We start from the raw sequence: 19,117 nt of genomic DNA, 5'->3' as shown, positions 1-19,117 counted from the left end.
CATGAAAAACTGAGTTGCACAGTCTGTTCCTTCTTTTCAATCTCTTCAATTCTTATCCATGTCTCATGGCACATTTCATGGACCCACTTACCACCTCTAGTCTCCAGAAGACACAAATGGATATGTGGCCTATATTTGCAGCCTATTCATCTGGCAGGAGAGGAAAAAAATTAGGGACCATCGATCATATCATATTAAGAAATACTAAGAAATTAAGAAATATCAGAAACATATGCAAGTGTATACATATGTGTATGTGTGTGTATATGTGTTCATATACACATACCATGTAAAAGTGCTACAGTTCTTTAAAGAATAAAGAAATAGCTCTTTAACTTTTTCTTTAGAAATAAAAGTTTAGCACAACAAAAAATGGGGACTTAGCCATTGTAGCTTTGGTATGATGTGCATTTACACTTACTAACCTCTATCTGCCCTTTTCTTTTTTTTTTAATCTTTATTTTTTTTTAAACAGAGTCTCAAGTTGTTGCCCTGGGTAGAGTGCCATGGCATCATAGCTTACAGCAACCTCCAACTCGGGCTCAAGCGATCCTCTTGCCTCAGTTTTTCTATTTTTAGTAGAAACGGGGGGTCTCATGTTTTTGCCCAGGCTGGTCTTGAACCTGTGAGCTCAAGCTATCCACCCATCTCAGTCCCCCAGAGTGCTGAGCCACCACGCCCGACCTGTGTGCCCTTTTAAAAAGCTCTCTATTTCTTGTCTAGAATTCAAGAGACATTTCTAAGAAAGAGGCTCTGAAAAGGGAAAGCAAGGCAAAGGTACCCACCTCAGAAGTTGTGTCTGGGACCTGTGCAGTGCGTACAAACGTCTAGAAACAAACCTCAGAAACAAGTGAGAGTGGGATAGGACCCTTGCTTGCTCTCCCTCCCAGCCAGCCTCGCCCAAGCCCGGGTTTGTTTTCAGAATCTATCCAAAAGTGAAGTTTGTCTGTGACAGCCATGTGATAAAGACCTCCCAGATGCTCTTGTTCTAAGAAGTTCACGCACTTATTCCTCCCTCGCCAAACAGTGCGGTGCTTTGAGTCCAACTCCCTCACTGTACCGATGAGGAAACCCATTCCCTGACTTCCAGTTCCCACCTTTCCAGTTTCTCTCACTGTCTCTCCTCGATCTCAGTGCCTGTCCTCAGTATCTAACCAGCCCTTTGTCTCCGTTTTCAGGAAATTCGCCCCTCGATGTTCTGTGTGCAAGGAGCCCATCATGCCGGCCCCAGGCCAGGAGGAGACCGTCCGTATTGTGGCCCTGGATCGTGATTTCCATGTTCATTGCTACCGCTGTGAGGTCTGGAGAAGGCCCCCACCCTCCCAGTCTGGGGCAGGAATTGAGCTGCCTGTTTGAGCTGGGTTTCCTAAACATAGCAATTTCTAAATGCGAGAACGAGCTTTAGATCTGACACTGACATTTTATATAAGTGACATTGGATAGATCACTTTACCTCTCTCCATCTCACCTAAAGAAAGGGATTCAAATTCTTAACTCCCCCACCTATGGCTATTAGACTGAAATACAAAATTGTATATTTAAAAGACTTTGTAAATTGCAGACTTTGTAAATTAGTGAGAAGTGCTGTTGTTACACTGAATCTTCCCGGCTCCAATGCTTTGATTAACTCCTCTCCAGAGGCAGAGACGCCATTGTCACCCACTGAGAAGGATAAGAATTCTTCTGGGGATTGGAACGTCTTCTGCAAAGTCATGGAGATAAACTTATTTATTAGTAAGCGCTAAAGACAAGAGGTCAGAATGGCTGCTGGGGCTATAGGAGAGGCGTGCATGAGGTGCTGTGAGAATAGTTTTCTCAGAGGAGGTCAGCTAAAACCTAGAGGCCCTGTAGCCACTGATACAGAGGAAAGCAAGTCTTCCCCCTATGATTGGGGTGTCAAAAGGGTACACTTTCAGATGTGGGTTTTAAAGTGTTTCCTTATCTTGGTTCTGTAAGTTGCCCAGACCTCTCTGTTGAGGCAGTTTTCTTGTTTTTCACCAGCTCCTCAGTGTGAGTAAGTTTCCAACCCCTTGTCTGTCCGTGAGGGATGGAAAGGACTTCCTTCTCAGCACGTGCTCGGGAGACTGGTCTGCAGGACACAGGCTGGCAGGGCAGTGAGGGCTGGCCTGGCTCTCTGGGGCTAAATCCGTTTCATTCACTGCCTTAGCTGTAATTGACCATCTGTTTTATGCAGTGTGTTTTGTCTTGCCCTAGAACCCAGGGGGCATGCCTCTCTCTGGCCTTAACATAAAAACAGATAATAAAAACCGCCAGCATTTGCCTAAGGTTTTGTGACTGGGGAAGTAAAGAGAACAACAATGTCCAGTCATCATCTTTAAAATGACCCAAATAATAAGTGTTCAAAGAGCTAAGATATTTTAGAGATCATTTTACTGATGGAGAAACTAAGACTTAGAGAAGAAAGGCTTCCCAAAGTTCCCCGCTCACATGATTTACATACCAATAAGCTTGGACTTTCAATGGTTTCAGCTTCTGTGCTAAGAATTGCATCAAGCTGGCCTTCTCTCCACCTGCATTAAATGGTAGCGGTACAAATTATGTTTGCATTAAAATGCTGAGGATTTCTCTAGAAACAAAACCATAAAACAGGAAGAACACAGAATTAGAAGAGAGCAGACCAGTGCTCTCATCCTGCTACAGACTCTGTGGACACTGAAAGGGTCTCTCCTTCTCCACCCCTCCTCTTCCCCATAGAGGAGGTCGTACCCCTTCTGGTGAGCTCCTTTTCCCTCTTGACTTTCAAGGCACTGATGGTTCCCATGCTGTGGGCAACTCTGGGCTCCAGGTGTCCAGATGACTGCAGATATTTGCTCAGTAAAGTTATAAAACTATACCAGCTATGAAATGTCCCTCTTTCTTTTTATTGCTCAGTTTCCCAAGTGTCTTCTACAGCTTTGGTATATCTGCAGTTTCTTTTTGGTAAAGCCAAACTTCCTATGGAGCATAACCATTGCTGTTGTTGTGTCTGAGCAATGCCCTGTTTGAATTTTAATTTCATTATAAAGCAAGTGCAGATATGAGCTCCACTGACCTCCTTGCCACTGGGGTAGACAGCAGAGCCAAGGTTAGCAGTAGGTGTTGCCTTTCAGAGTTCATGCTAAAGTTAGCAAGCATGCACACCACCAGATGAAGTTCTATGTATTTATTTTCCAAAGGAACTTCCATTTTATACAAAGACAATGGCCAGCATTTAATGTTACATAACACTTTCTGAAGGGGACCCTTGGGAGGTACTGTCAACAGGAGTATAATCCTTTACAACTATGCAATTCCTTGCATTTTTTCAAAGTACATTCACATCCATTATCCTCTTTGATCCTCCCAACAGCTTGGTGAGATAGAAAATGCAGGAATTATTTTCAGAGTGGCTGTCGGTCTGTGTTCAGTGACGCAGCCTGAATCAGACTAAGGGTGGTGCCCAGGGGCCCCGTCTCCCAATCTAGCCACTCACTCTACCACACTATCTCCTTCAGAAAGTACGGCAAACCATTTCTCCCGCACAAACTTTAGGATTTTATTGTCTTCACTACAATTGCAGTAAATAGGCAGGACTCTTTGTTGACTTCTCTGCTGGGCAGAAATCACTCTACCTTTGCTTTTGCTTTTATCCAGAAATGGCCAAAACATTCCATTCCTGCACCTGCGCATTCCTTTTGAGAGATCCTTAAACTAATGATAGAGGGTGAAGATGAATTAGTGGTTAGGGATCTATTCTTATTTTCTTTTGTTGTTGTTTGGGTGGGGAAGCAAACCACTATGTGGGAGCCTGGACTTGTGGACTCTCCCCCTCCTGTCCTTCCACATCACACTAAGTGCCTTTAGGAGGGTTTAACTCCATTTGCTCCATTTGTATTTGTGTCCTCCAGTGTCTAGTTCAGTTTGATTCAAGATACACTATGTCACCTAATGGGGGAAGGGATGGAGGTGGTTGGCAGAATATGAGCAGAAAAGAAAGGGGGCCCACATGACCACTAGAATAGAAAGCTCTAGAATGTGGTCTTCACAGATGTCCTTTACATGTTCACTTACATGGTTTCCATCTGGCTTCTTTTCTCTAGGACTGTGGAGGGCTCCTTTCTGAAGGCGATAACCAAGGCTGCTACCCCTTGGATGGGCACATTCTTTGCAAGACCTGCAATTCCGCCCGCATCAGGGTGTTGACGGCCAAGGCGAGCACTGACCTTTAGATTTAGTTGCCTGTTCAGCTAGTTACCGGATGGTGCTGAGAAGGATGAAACGCGAGAAAAAGCTAAGAAAAGAAATAGGAAAATAGAGGAAAGACAATCAAACTGTGGGCTGGTCTCTGTTCTTCATCTGCTATTCACCTTTCATTAGAAACACATAAATTATGAGATGTTTTGTAAGTTCTTACCAAATACACATTTCACATTGAATCCGGTAGGACCTTGATGGGCCTTTGTTCCCAAGGACTTCCACATTTTTGCACAGATTATGCTCCATCCCATTCACTTCTGCATTCCTGTAACTTTTAATCCCTATGTTTGTCTCACTTTTCATCTGGTTGAATGGCTTTTTTTAGTGTGGTATTTGCTGTCACACAGTTTTTCCTGGGTGAGTCTGCCAGCTCACAGGTGCTTTTAGGCTTGATGTCTCCATCCTATCATTTCCACATTGCCTGTGATTATAAAGGGTAGCCATTCTTTTGCTATGTACCAAAAGGTGTATTTTTCTATTGCTCTATGCCACTCATGTCCCTTGTGGGAGAAATGCACATTTTTTTTTTCTGTTAGGCCATAAAAAAATGTAAGTTGTAAATTACATAAAGGTAGAACAAGCCAAATTTAACATGTAATCATCCAAATTCAGAATCTGTAGTAACCGTTCATCAGGAATCATTTGAAAACAGTTGGCTCCTGGCTAATAAGTATCACAGGAAAGAACACCAAGCTTCAATCTTTTCCTAAAGAAATTAAAAGTGAAAAAAAGCGTTTGGGGGATATGTTTACAAAGCCCATTATTATCCACACTATTACCTTAAGATTTTCCTTTTCCACAATACCTTGACATAATAATACAGACAAACTTGATTTCATCTAGAATACAGTATAACATTTCTAAGACAGTCCCACTTTTCATCTTAGAAATCATTGTCGTGTTTTTTTCTAATAGCCAATACAACTATCAAAATTAACTTGATTCTCTAGAGGATGGTAGCTGTTAAAAAAACAGTTCAAATTTTATTCTTTTCTTTTCTTTTTCTCAGGCCCAAGTCCTTTCTGCCTGACAAATGCAAATCAGGACATATACAATAAAATACTGCAGTTTTGTTTAGTTTACTTTTAAAAGAGGAGAAAGCTTGAAAAGATTGTGAAACTGCAGTTTCATTATTCTCATAATCCTTCTGCAACTCAAATTACATATTGCAGGAGATATTTTCATATCATCCTTGTGACATTTACACCACACTTTCAAAGACAATCACTGAAAAAAAAAACGTCTTTCTGAGCTAAAAATATGCAGAGTCTCTGCCTAGAATCTTTATTCAAATTCTTTATTAGCCAGTGAAACACTTGCTTGCCAACTGTGAACCATACTTATTAAGTTCTAACATGTTCCATTTAAAAAGAGACACCTAGCTTAGTAATGGCAAGTTGCCATTTCGTAAACTAATTAAGTATTTTGGATCGAGATTTCTCAAACCTTTCTTCAAATCTTCCACAACTATATACTTTGAAATTACGGAGGACTTTAAATATGCAAAAAAGTATAAATAATAATACAATGAATTCCTGTGTGCTTAACACTCACTTTAGGAAATCAGATATAACAAATGTCCTTCCTTCATCCTATGTTCCTTTTTCTTTTCCACAAATATCTTTTTCACGATTATAAAGTAATAATTTCTTAGTCTGATTTTTTTTTTTAATTTTTAACTTTAACATCCAGAAAACAAATGAAAAATTATTGGTACATGTTTTAAATTGCAACCCACACCTCAGGAATTCCAATTAAATTTATTTTACTTGAATAGAAATAATCATAAAAGTGATGTTTTTAATAAGAAATTCTTAAAGCCTATGATCACCCTAACTCATCTAAATTAATCTGTAGATCATGCTTTTGTCACAGAACAGTTATATGTTAGAACCACCAAAGTTATAGATTATAAGAGCCTCCTTTGACCACTGTTTTTTGTGGGGTTTTTTTACCTTGCTTTTCTTATCCTTTATCTTATATTTTTCATAATGTATAACATAATAAGATTCACTTAGGGTCAGCATAATACAAAGCAACTGTGTCTTTGAGTTCTTGTCGTCCAAATTAAAGGCAGGATCGCACTGATGACCTCAAGGAACACTGAGCATTACACAATCGAGCTGATAGTATAATCTGCTTGAATGGATTCAGCAACTCGTTTTCTATAAACTACTTAGGAAATATTCTCTTTAGGCCAAAGCAAAGACTCCAGAATATTGAGGGATAGATTTTGTCTTGGAAAGTGACCATATTATTAGAAATTTTGCAAAAAGAAGAATTTATAAAATATTTATACTATAAAATGCAATAGTATTCTACTTGCTTGTTACACTTAATTCCTCATGTAACTGAATGTTTACATGCCAAAAGAAAAAGTTATAAGAAAATGCTGTCACGAATCCATCACTGTGGCATGGCCAGCAGAATACTGCTTGCTTACGGTCTTTATAGTGCATTCTTATCACATAACCTCAGAGTATCTCTACCAAAGATATTTAAAGTAAATCTCTTTTTAATATAGACTTAAACATTTATAATAATGAATGTGCATACATACATATGCAGAAATATTTAGATTTAGATGTTTTTCTTTTATATGGTATATTAAGGAAAGGATCCTACCATATTTTATTCTAGGATATCTTGACTATATGATTTATTTTGCTTTCCTGTCCTTTCTATTAATCATTTGATTGAAGCAATGCCAAGTCACTCTTTACTGTTTTAGTGCTATGAAATTTTGCCTATGACAGAGATATTAAGAGAATTGTTATCTTAATGATTATAATCCTATTGTCTTTTGATATATTGTATTATTATCATTTAAGTACATGAATAATAAAAAAACATCATAGAGTCTATAACAAGTTTGTAAAAATATACTGTTTTTAAATAATTGTCGAGAATCTAAATATTTGGTAATTCTGTATAACTAGACATGGAAAAGGAAAAAAACCCACTAGGTCATGGGCTCTGCAGACCATTTCAAAATAGTATTTCTTAATTGTTTGGATCCCAGATCATGCTGATTCAACACAGAGCCTCATTGGCGAGCAAAATTGCTTTTAAAGCTCAAAACTAAGTCACATGTCCTGGCATACGACATTAGTTTGTAAGGTGCTGATTTCTCTGCAGCGCAAAGCTGTGGGTTCTTTTTCTTGTCATTGTTGTTTCTGTAGGCATAATTTCTCTGATCAAAATTACTTTTTTAGATATACGCTGATTAATGAGGTAGACTTATCAACACCACAGTTGTTTTCTGTGAAAGATTCTGCACAGATGTTCATGGTGAGGTTTACAAGGATATACAACTCTAACTCCATATAAACAAATGTTTTGTATTTGGGTCCAGAGGAATAAAGAGAGGGCTTTTTCCATGGGGCTTTAGTAGAGAATGAATGGAATACAGAAGGACTCTGAAAACACAACTTGCAAACATTTTCCTAGTTAGTACAAATCCTATTAATGTGAACCAGCCAGGAATAACAGTGTTATTTCTATTTGATATGGTTTGGGCTTCTCCTGTCAAATCTTCATCAGCTGTCCCCTGATCCCTCCATTATCATGTTTTGAAGGGTGTTGGGGAAATTATGGCAGCTGCTAGGGAGATCAGGGAAACACTGATGTAACCTCCCAGCCTCTCACCATTCCTCTTGGCTTCGAAAGGCTTTATTTTTTCATATGCATTTCTAGAAATATTGCTATTCTACCTTAGTATTTCACATTTGTAGTTTAAACAAGCGATTGTCCATCTGTTGCCTGGAGCTATAGTACATGTGTGTTATGAATGAAATATGACAGCGTGTTCCATACCCCTGCTTTAGCCATCTGTAGGAAACCAGCAAACTGAAAAAGATACACCTCTGCAAAATGTGCCTCCAGTCCATTTCCTGAGATCGCTCTTTACACGCTCGCTCAGGGCAGACAGCGGAGAGTGGCGTATTATTTGTGCCTTATTTTCAAATAATCTATTTATGCTACATGACTATTGTACTGAAGTGTCAATAACGTAAGTAATAACCCCCAATCTCAAAGATATTCTCATCAAGAAGTTAAACAAAACCCAGAGAAATCTGAACTCTTCATCTTAATGTATTCCAAAGATCATTTCCTTTTCTTTTCTCCTCGTCTTGAGAGTATCTCATAGGTCCCTAAATTAGTAAAGCATCCTTATGCCAGAAGGTGATTTTGCGAGTGTTTACGATTTGATCTTGGTCTGGTTTTAGTCAGATAGTGAAGACAGAGCCTTTTCCATCCAGCATATCTATGTTTGTAATTGCCTTGGTTTTGTTTGCTTGTTTAACAGTCGACAAAACAAGTTGGAAATTCTGGTTCTAAGGGAGGCTTTAATATGGTGCAGCCAACCATTTCAGGTCAAGTTATTTACCTGACAGGTAACTAGGATGAAACTTTGGTCATGTAGAAAGTTTATCTGACTCCAGCTGTTCGGGACTTGGTGAGGATTCTTCCTTTCTCCTTCTGTCCCTTTCTTTCTCCCTGCTTTTTCCCTTCTTCCCTCCTTCCTTCCTTCCTTTCTTACTACCTTCTCTGCATTCCTCACTTCCTTTATTTTTTCTCTTCATCCTATGAATGCCGCGGTGTTTAGACTTTTCGTAAATTAAACAGACACATAATGATCCTCATGGAATTGCTGTTGTACCAAAGGGGGGGCTACCAGAAAACATCCTTAAAATCTTTCTTTGAAAAGGCATATGTTTCAGGTTGTGTTTATTCATAAAGTGTAATGAGATCATAGAGTCTTTCCTTCAGTTTTATTTGAATGAATTCTCATTGGGACTCAGGTCAGATTTTTTGGCAAATTCAGTCGTGACTGATCTAGTTTTCTTAGCTATGTGCAAAGTGATTTTTCTAAGACTAGGTTAAGATTTTTTGTTAAATAAATCAAAGAATTTTGACCACAAAACAACTATATTTTTAATTCTGGCATGGTATTTTATTAGAACCTGATAATTTTTTTATGATAAGGAAAAAGTACTATTTTTCTAGAATGTTAACACAAATCAGCACTCAGGCCATGATAATAGTATTAAATCCTAATAGTTGAATCACGGTATTTTTCAGTGGATGGATCAGCACTAGAGTTTTTCTTGCAGCACAGATTGCAGGCATATTTTCCCTTCAATGCAGAAAAGAAAGGCACTAATTCCTTTCTCTATTTTACTTTCCAAGCCCCTGTGCAAAAAGTTGTAGAGTCTAATTTAGTTATAACATGTATGTGCCTCATTTTGTGGAGAGCTGCATAAAAGATGAATTTTTATTTAACTGCTTGACCTTTCCCCCTTGAAGTTAACAAAAAAAAAAAATCACTGAAATTTTTGCTGTTTATTTCCGATTATTATTACAGCAGTCTCTAACCATGCTAATAAATATCTTTATTTTTAGCCTTTGTTAAAAAAAAATCCATAATATTTTGAAATTTTAAAAATAAAAATTAACATTTTACAGACATATATAGGGATAGGAATTCCTCTAGTTCCTTTGTAGTATTTCAAGGTGCTTGCATTAAGCCTGCCCTGCCATATGTCTTTATTAATTTTTCCAAGATACTCATCCGCTTTGGGGCAAAAGAAGGCCTTATTTACCTAACTTCAGGAGACATTTACCTAATATACCCAAGTAGAAACTTTATTAAATAGTCAGAAGCGAATGCAGTCAACTAAGCATTTAATTCACCTTCTAAATTCAGTTCTGAACCCTGGGAATAGAATGTTCTACTAAGAATGAGTCAAGTGACGTCATGCCATATTGTCTTCTACACCAATGTCAAGAGTTACAGTTGACCCCAAATACTAGTACCGTTCCTAGATGAATACAGAATCATGGGCCTTTCAAAGATCTGAATCAACTCTGTTATTCTCTTCATGACAAATTAGCATCCCAAATCTTCACAGTTTTGGCCCGTGTACAGAACTGCTCCCAGCAACCCCTTCTAGCTCTATAGGTACATAAAACAGGTATACCATCTAAATCTTTGCCCCTTTAAGTTCGGTATCACCACCTCTTTCGACTGTTTTTAATCTATTGACACAGAGTTCAAGTGCCATCATTTTTTTGCTTCTTTGTTGAACAGTGGACACCAAAAAATAATATCTAATTTTCAATCTACTCAATGAAACTTAGCAACTGCCTTTGGTCGGGCATGGTGAAAACTCCATCTTTAGGGGTGAAAGTAAATGCAATTGAAATCACCTAAAGGAAATTTCCCCTGAGGACTCAGACCCAGAAGAGTGGCAGGAAAGCTGGATAAGAACAGATCTCCCAAGAGTGCAGATAGTCCTCTTTACTTTGTGTCCTGTACTGTTTCTGATGTTTCCAAAATCAAAGTCATATCTAAAACAGGATATGAGCTAATGCATCTGTCATCCATGAGATTCCCACTTCTTGGTCAATTCATGGTTGATTTAGCCCTTTCTCTTTAACCTTGTTTTCTCAAGAATAAGAACTTTTTTGGTCCATATTTCCAGACTGAATTTGGGAAGGGAATTCTGGACATTTTCCAGGTTGATTTAGGATTCACTTCCATTCATTCTGTGCTCAAATGTTTGTGCCTAGAGATGTTGCAATCTAGCAGGGGTGTCCAACCTTTTGGACTTGCCACGCTGGGAGGAGAAGAGTTGTCTTGGGCCACAAATTAAATACACAAACACTAATGAAAGCTGATAAGTAAAAAAAGGGCGGGGGGGGGGGTCCATGCATGGTTGCTGCAGGTTGGACACCCCTGCTAGACCAAGTAAACAGATTACTTCTGTGATCAGTTAGCACCGTTAGGCACTATCCTTAGGAGTCCCATTTTTTCCCCCTTTTTTTACTCCCCAAATCTTGCAGTTAATCCCTGTGAGAGAATCAATGCCTACCTAACTAATTCAGGACAACTATAATAAGATCAAACAGGTTCAGTCTGCCCTTATGCTCTGGGAAGAAATATTACATCAAGAAGAGTAACTCTGCAGTAAGGCCTCACGGAGGGTATGAAATCTGACAAGAAATCTTGAGCTGATTTGCCGACTTTATTTGGAAGTTAAGGAAAGAATTTTTAAGGCATAACAGGAAAACACAGGCTATATTCAGAGAAGACACTCAGTGTTGGTCAAAGTATTATAGATTCTGGAAATTCCTCCTTAGCAGGAGAAATGGCTTCCAAATATTTAGGAAAAGGAAAGGCTATGGCAAGGAAAAGGCATAGAAGGAAGCTAATTGAGTTGTTACTTGGCTTCTCCATGTCATTATAATCACATTTGTTCCATGCTCCCCCTTGCTCTAGAACAGAACCAACTTCTGGGGCTTATGTTCTCCTTGGGGCCACAAAAAACTACCTTGTAGTACATAATAAAATGTTGCTACCTCCCTCATTTTCCTTCCATTTATATTTGTTTTGTCTGGGAGCAATGCATTATTTTTAAAAGCAAAAACATTGGTTTCTAACTCAAGATTATAAAAATCATTAAACATCTCTAAAAGTAGTCTGAAGGATTTTCTAAGGGTCAGACATTAGATTTTATGAGGTTTTTTGTTGTTGGTTGTACCTTCTTGTTCAGCAGATAATTTGTTCTGACAGTTGTTATGTAGTTCCATGCCTTCCCTCATGAACCATACTCTCCATTTATCTGATCTGCTGATAATGACCTTAAAAATGTTGAGAAATGTCAGCGTGTAATTTCCAGCTCTAACAAGGAGAAAGTCAAAAGTAAAAGATGATGGTACTATAAAAACTCACTACTTCTGGTCAGTGCTTATATCCTAAGGATGTCATTCTTGAAGGACAGGGTTATATTGTGCTATAGGTTTATGTAGAAATGTATAAATTCTTTCATTGTTGCCCTGGACTACTAACTACTGAGTTTAAATCATCTTCCTTAGTTTGGGGGAAGACGGTGATCGTGACTTCTTCTACCCCAGCTTTGAATTAGAGAGCCATATAGGTGGAACCTGCCCTCTGTCTCCTGGGCAGGACCTGGAGGAGGCTTTCTGAGCTCTAAATAATAATTCCTAAGAGCACTTGCAAACTGCTTTCACACGTAAAGGCCCTGAGAGGAAGGTTATTAATAGCCCCATCCTAGAAGAGGAAGCTGAGGCTCAGAATCCTTAAGTGACTTGCCAAAAGCAATACAGCTGGTAAGTGGCAGATTTGGGGATGTAACCAGGTCGTGTAAGTCCAGTGCTCTCTCCAGGTGGCCAGTCTTGGGGCTGAAAATACCTCTGAGGACAAATCATAATTCTCAGAGACTACTGCTCCCACCCCTGTTAAAAGTCATCCAGGAAAATTCACAAAGACCATTGGCTAAATGGCAAATGCACTTCTACACTGTGGTATCTGAGATCTTGGAGGGCTTGCGTGCATCTTCTTTGTCATCCTGAGGGGACCACTAGGTGTTCCCCTCACTGGGATGGGTGACAGTGGGGGAAAGGCTACCGAGGGGAGCAAACAACTGGCACTAACTGGCACTGCGCCCCACACTACAGCCAGTTCCCCTGGAGACACCTGGTTTCCACCTCTGTGGAACTATCAGGTTCCAAATATCAAACGGTGCCATATCATTTAGAATTCATTGGCAGGCTAAGGTGACTTGATCTTAAGATACACCTGTCTCCTGTGGGCCACCAGGTCTGTAGCACAGAGGCAGAAACTACGGAAGATGAACAACGCTTGGGAGTCTTTCCCTCCGTTCCCGTTTGCAGAAAGCACACCCAGCCTATGTTGCTGTAACTGGCATCTCTGATCCAGCCAGCTCCTGACCTAGAAATGTCTGTGAGCAAATGCTGTGGGGCTGATGGGGCTTCTGAGATTGGGTCTCTGCCAGCTGATCGCCAGGCTCCCAGCCTGCTTTACTTCTGTGATTCGTGTATCCTCATTAAAAGAAATTTGGTACTATGTTGTCTCCAGAAGACCTCTGCCTCCACGTATATCCTAGAACAGTGCTTTTCAACCTTTTTTTAACCTTATGGCACACTTGAACCTATAGTTAAACTCCCACAGCACACTTGAATTATGTTGATCCAAAAGAAAAACATATACTTACTGTGCTTGGAACTTCTTTTGAAAATAATTAATGATCTCTAAAATTTCTCATGTCACACCTAGAATCCTCTCACGGCACACAGGTTGAAGATCACTGTTCTAGAAGCTGCTCTGCACGGTAGTTTGACAGCTGGGTGTCCCCCCTCAGGAAGTTATACCTTTGTGGGGGGGTGCTCTTCACTTTTTATTCCCTCTCAATTTTCTCTTCTAGTTGTTTGCTTTGAGTTAAAAATCTGAGTGATTAAAAAAAAAAAAATTCTTACTCAACATTAAATCTCTTGCATTAAATCTGTGAAGCCTTTAAAATGACCCTACCTAGTAGTTTTCTAGGCATTCCCCTCTCTAAGTTATACGCAGATCATCCATCAAGCCAGTATCATCTTTCAACTGCTTATTCCCTGGGAACCAAGTGATGTAATGAATGGCTTCTCACCCCTACGTGTGAGGGGCTCTGTACACCTGACAGATGCCGGAGACACCAGCAGGAACAATGGAGGGGTGGCCTTGTTTGAGGTGACACATTCAAAGTCTAGGAAGGTGCTTATCTTCCTGGGAAGTCTGACGAATGTTACGGCCAGCGGAGTGGAAAATGATGCTGTAGAATAGACAGAGTACCCTCACCCCAGGGATGGGTTAATGTAGGAAACATTTTGAGCACTTCTCAGAATTATCTCGTTGAGTACACCTTAGCAGAGACTCACTTGAGTGGAACCTGTGAGGTCTTGTTAGAGGGAATAAAAGGGCAGTGAGAGGGTGGCTATGGGAAAGCAGCCCTTTTTATTCATAAATGCCCTTAACATTCAAATACCTTTATAAATCAGCCATGGACAAACGAATTCATCTTTACATAATGTGTAGAACAAACAAATAAAAATGTCCTTTCACTCTCGGCAACCTAGTTCCTCATATTTAGGAGAAATATAATTGTGTTGTCTTTAAAACAGACACACAGACGCCTATCTTCTAAGAAAGCTGATCCTTCAAAAAATAAATCTTATTTTAAAACCCTGGAGGTTTTTTTTAGGTCAAGAAATTAATAATTCCTAGACCTGACCCATTTTTGGAGCTTCTGAAAAAAAGAAAAAGCTATTTAAATTTTGTATGGATCCATTTACGTGTATCTCTTACAATGTGCCAAAGCAATTTGCGGTGGGGGGGGAAACCCAGCTATTTCTCTCTCTTGCTTGATTCCCTCTTTGTGTTTCTATCTGGTGGGGAAAGGGTAGAGAATTCTTCCCGGACCATTGTTAGTGATTCTCGTGTGCCACTTCGCACGGTGCCCACCTTACCTCATGCTCCTATGAGGCGCAGGAATGAAAGTTGCTTTCTTAACTCTCTTTCCCCCGTCAAGAGGGAGTAAATGTTAAGTCTGAGGACCTTTCCTCACCAAATTATTTAACTTCTAAACTAGATTGAGAAATGCAAAATGGGAAGATCTAGCTTTTCCTAGATTTTGTTTTCTTTCTTAGGAGACATATATAAAAATCCAGTTCCTTTTCCTCTTTCTTTCTCTTTGGGTGACAGTGATGCTGACGTCATTATCATAAACCAGACATGGGAGAATTTTCCAGGGCGCGATGCATCTGCTCAGTGTGTATCTTCCTTCAGTCACAGACTTTGAGAGGAGAGAGGGTATTTGGGAAGTTTGTATTTTCCTAATCCTCTGTGCTTTCTCCTTAGTTTTTGGAAGAAGTCAAGTGCATCAACATACCAGGGTTACATTGCCACAAATAGTTAAAGTGCCACAGACCTCCCTAACTAGGGAGCATGTTGAAACTTGCAGGGGCCGAGCCATTCTAACTGAGCTGAAATCTAAACTGAGGTATATCTTTAATGAAGGAGATTTAGGACCCGGAAAGCTAAATCTTATCATCAATATTTTACAGTGAAACAGTAGCAAAATCATTTTTAAATGACTGTCTTCCTTTTACTTCTTATTTATCCCCTTAGGAAAACTGATAAGCAAATTATTCCAGACTTATTTCTTTTTAAAATAAAGTCAGAGTATTTCTCTTCTAAAAATCTGAATTATGCCCTCATTCTGTTTCAGGATACATATTAAAGAGCAGACAGAATTAAAGATGACACTTGATTGTGTGATTCTTTGGCATGAATAAAATTATCTGTGGCTCAATATGCCTTAAGCAAAAATTTGAACTTAGATGAAAAACTTTTACAGCTGGATGTAGCATTGAACTTGTACATTATCTATGCAATGAACTACTATTTTTGTTTTGTATTTTAACCTACACCTTTATCATTGATCTAAGAAATTTGAGGTTTCTCTTCCTCTACTGCTAAGGGACTATGTGCAATTATGAGACACACACATAAAGGGAAAGAACCTTCTAAGTAACACATCTGTGCTGTGAGGGAGAGGTGACGTGGAGATGCAGAGCCTGGGGATAGCCATCTCTCCTCAGCCGCGCACATGAGCTTCTATTTCGTGGCTTTTCTCCTCCTGCGCCATCACCTTTGAGAAAAACGATTGCACCTTCTCGCAGTCTGCCTTTTTAACAGCTACAGTTGAGTTGGCAAGATTTCCCCAGCTCTGAATATAGCCATTTGCCTACTCTGGCCTCTTTGCGAGACTGACTCAAATCTGTGATCTTCTGTTCAGCATACACATCAGCAAAGTGAGAAGATGAGCACTAAATATAGGCTCTATTAACTTTACTTTTAGATTTACTGCCTTCAAAAAGTGCCTATTCTGAGCAACACAAACGTTATTCCTACATATGTATGTACACACGGTACCCAGAGTCGCACTGTGCAGCTTTCAAAAACATACCATCAGAAGAGTAGGTGCCACGCTTAGGGAGACCTTGCCAAACGGAAGAAAGTCACTCACTCCCAATATCCCCTCTGGAGTGGCTACCGTGAAACGGGCGGCACACATTCCCTGAGCATTGCCTTGCTGATACAGCCACTTTATATTTATATCCTGCTGGATGGTGGCGTATTGCTGAGGCTGGTACTCCATTTCAAGGGAATATATGCTTTATGGAATTGGAACATTTAGTCAGGGAAAATGTTGAAGAAATCGGTAGAGCCCTGGTCTGTATTAGGATGTGTGTCATATGTTTGTTTTATAAACTCAGTTTTGGTGGGTTTGGCAGCGCTGGAGTGTCAGCACGTGTCATCTCCTTTTACCTCTCAGGCTAACATCAGAAAATCACTAAAGAAAAGTCTTGGCTGTGAGGATTGCAGGCTCAGGGGGGCCAAACGTCCTTGCCAGATCCCCAGAGCATTTTTACTTTGACTTCTAAAAATAGCAGTGTGTGTCACTTGATGACTTTGTTTCCATAGTTCTGTCACTGACAGAAGAACTGTAGATACTGTGGATGGATCGGCCCCAGAGCCTAGACTGCTGGATTCTTACCGAGTGGTGGCAACAGAAGAAGGTCCAGGTCAACAGGACGAGGCAGACAGTACATGTTTGTGGGAGAAGGGTTGAAGGGAGGACGTGCTTCCAAAAATGATCGTTCTCCGTGTGTCGTCTGACTCAACCAGCTGGCAGATTACACTTGCCAAGCTGCTCCCTTTCCTTCTAAGTCAGTTGGCTCCATACTCACTTGAATATGCTTCTCTTTGGGGAAAGCAAGATACCTCCACAGAGCCCTCCTCCAAGGAAACTTTCGGTGTCCTCTTGGTCACAATGTTGTCTCTTACCCCACCAGTTTCACCAAATGCAAGGGGAACAAGCTGTGGAAGGTGGTTCCATACCATTGCAGTCAGCCACCATTCTGTTTTTCCTATAGGTAGCCCCACTATACAAACTAGGGTGAGAGTAGAGCTCATCACTGTTTCATGATTTCAAGCGTATGACCACCATGCTTTAGTCATCGTCACTGTATGAGACCAGTTGACTCTGGAGAGAAGGGGACACTTTTAAAATCTGTTCTTCTTATCAGTGTTCCTTTTCTATCTTTACCTTATCCAATTTCAATGCTAGTTATTTTTTGTTGTTGTTGTTTGTGGGTTTTTTTTTACATTTTAGAGAATCAGACTGTAGTGCTAGATAAGAGCTCAAACGTTTCCGAGGGATGTCATAGGGACGTAGAAATGCGGGGACTTTTTCTCCCTGGAAATAAATTTACTGGGAAAGATGCAGCATGGCTTTGCTCTGGGTTTCAATGTGAGGTTCATGACCATGAGGGATAATTTTATGTAAGGGTGAAATAGTGTTTATAAGTAGATAGACCAAGGACGAGAGAGAGAGAACAAGAAGATAGGTTTTTCTTTATGCTGAATGTGTCTACTAGCTAAGCACAATCATAGCCCCACTGTGATCAGCTGCTAGTCTGAATAACATTCCCTGACTTAGGGGAAAGCACACAAAAACACACAGGGAATAGGCCTTTTTTCATATTATGATTCTGACAGAGCCATGGTTTTCCTAAAATATAGGTTTCTCTTTGTTGTTTTATTCTTAGCAAATTGCATTTATACACTACATTATGAGCCATCACTGACATATCCAAAATAGCACACATGGTTCATTATGAAAATAAGAGAATAAAACCTGTTATAAACGAGTGATTTGGGTACTTTCTTTTGTGTTTATGCATTATCCAACTATGTTAAAACATGTTTCTGTTTACCCTCTATCAGTTTTTCCTATCAATTATGTTTTTCCAATGCTCTATAAGAATAAATATGAAAATTATATTTCTTTTTTCTGTAAAAGAACTGCAACTACTTTATTATATTTAGAAATCCAGTAAACTTCTTATTACATTTAACTTGCCTATGTGTGGAATTCTTTTTAAGTTGGATAATCTCTGTTTCCTTTTCTTCTAACTCCCTTTACTGTGATTCATTTTTTACATCATTTGCTTTCCATATGGTCTTCTGAGAAAGAGAGTGTCTCTCAGAGCAGATACGATGCCACAAGAGTAGAGAGGCACCACTCTCCCCTACTGTTAACACAGAAGGACTTCAGGTCAGCCATACTCTAGGAAGACTTGACCACTCTCGGTCTTGACCTTGCACCAAAGATTTTTTCCTTTTTAAAGCTGAATCCAGGTAAATGGGTCCCTTGAATCGGAGTGAGGTGTTCTCCACTCTCATCAGAAGTAACTGGCTGACTTTTCACACTTCTTTTATTCTACCTGTATGAGGCACAGTTTTTTAAACTGAGAATCTATCTGTACGAGGCACCTTGCGGAATTCAGATATAAATCACATATAGTTCCTTTCGAGAAGTGAAGTCTGTAGTCTAGCTGAGCTAATAGGTATGGATATACATAACATGGGAAAAGAAAAGGAAGGATTAAACATAGGGAAAGTAACAGCATTTTCCCTACCCATGTGTTTATCTTGCCCTCGTTTTATACGTGAAAATTCTGAGAGTGAGAGAGTTAATAACCCAAGATCAACACTCATTCACTAAACTAACTCACTTTCCTTCCCTCCCCCACCCCTTCTGTCTTTCTTTCTAAGTAACAGGTCTATAGGTGAACCGAATCTCCTGACACCCCACCCACTAACCCTAAAAGTGGTTAGAGCAAGAGCATAGAGGAAATTCCTTCAATGAAAGTCGGAGAAGGATTATCTCTTTTCTTTACCACCACTCATCTCTCCAACATTTCAGCCTACTAAAGCTGGGGCATCTAAGAATTACAAGTGGGAGAATGTTTTATGAAAAACCACTATCTTAAAGCTGCCATACACGAGATAAATCTTTTAACAAACAAATGGTAGACAAATCACTGGGACTCGGAGTACTCATAATTTCTTGCTAAAAAGTTGTAAACAAAGGACATATAAAGTATAATCTTGTCTTCCTTTATTTTTCTCTCACTTTATGTTCTTTGCCCATCCCCTCTGCTCCCTGTA

The 19,117-nt window shown here is 39.6% G+C and overlaps 1 protein-coding gene across 11 annotated transcripts in view; it reads left to right on the top strand.

The window, feature by feature from the left end:
- LPP (LIM domain containing preferred translocation partner in lipoma) overlaps positions 1 to 18,021 on the top strand; it is a 730,287-nt gene extending 712,266 nt beyond the window's left edge. For all 11 annotated transcript variants that reach the window (XM_053564331.1, XM_053564334.1, XM_053564332.1 and 8 more), the window contains 2 exons: positions 1,179 to 1,299; positions 4,080 to 18,021. In XM_053564331.1, coding sequence (XP_053420306.1) covers positions 1,179 to 1,299; positions 4,080 to 4,208 — 250 coding nt within the window. In that variant the 3' untranslated portion in view covers positions 4,209 to 18,021. The remainder of the gene's footprint in view (positions 1 to 1,178; positions 1,300 to 4,079) is intronic.
- The last annotated feature ends 1,096 nt before the right edge of the window (positions 18,022 to 19,117 follow it).

Source organism: Nycticebus coucang, chromosome 16 (genome assembly GCF_027406575.1).
Source record: "Nycticebus coucang isolate mNycCou1 chromosome 16, mNycCou1.pri, whole genome shotgun sequence".
Classification (NCBI taxonomy): Eukaryota; Metazoa; Chordata; class Mammalia; order Primates; family Lorisidae; genus Nycticebus; species Nycticebus coucang.
Note: the sequence above shows the minus strand (reverse complement) of the source record. Positions and strands in the feature narration are given on the sequence as shown.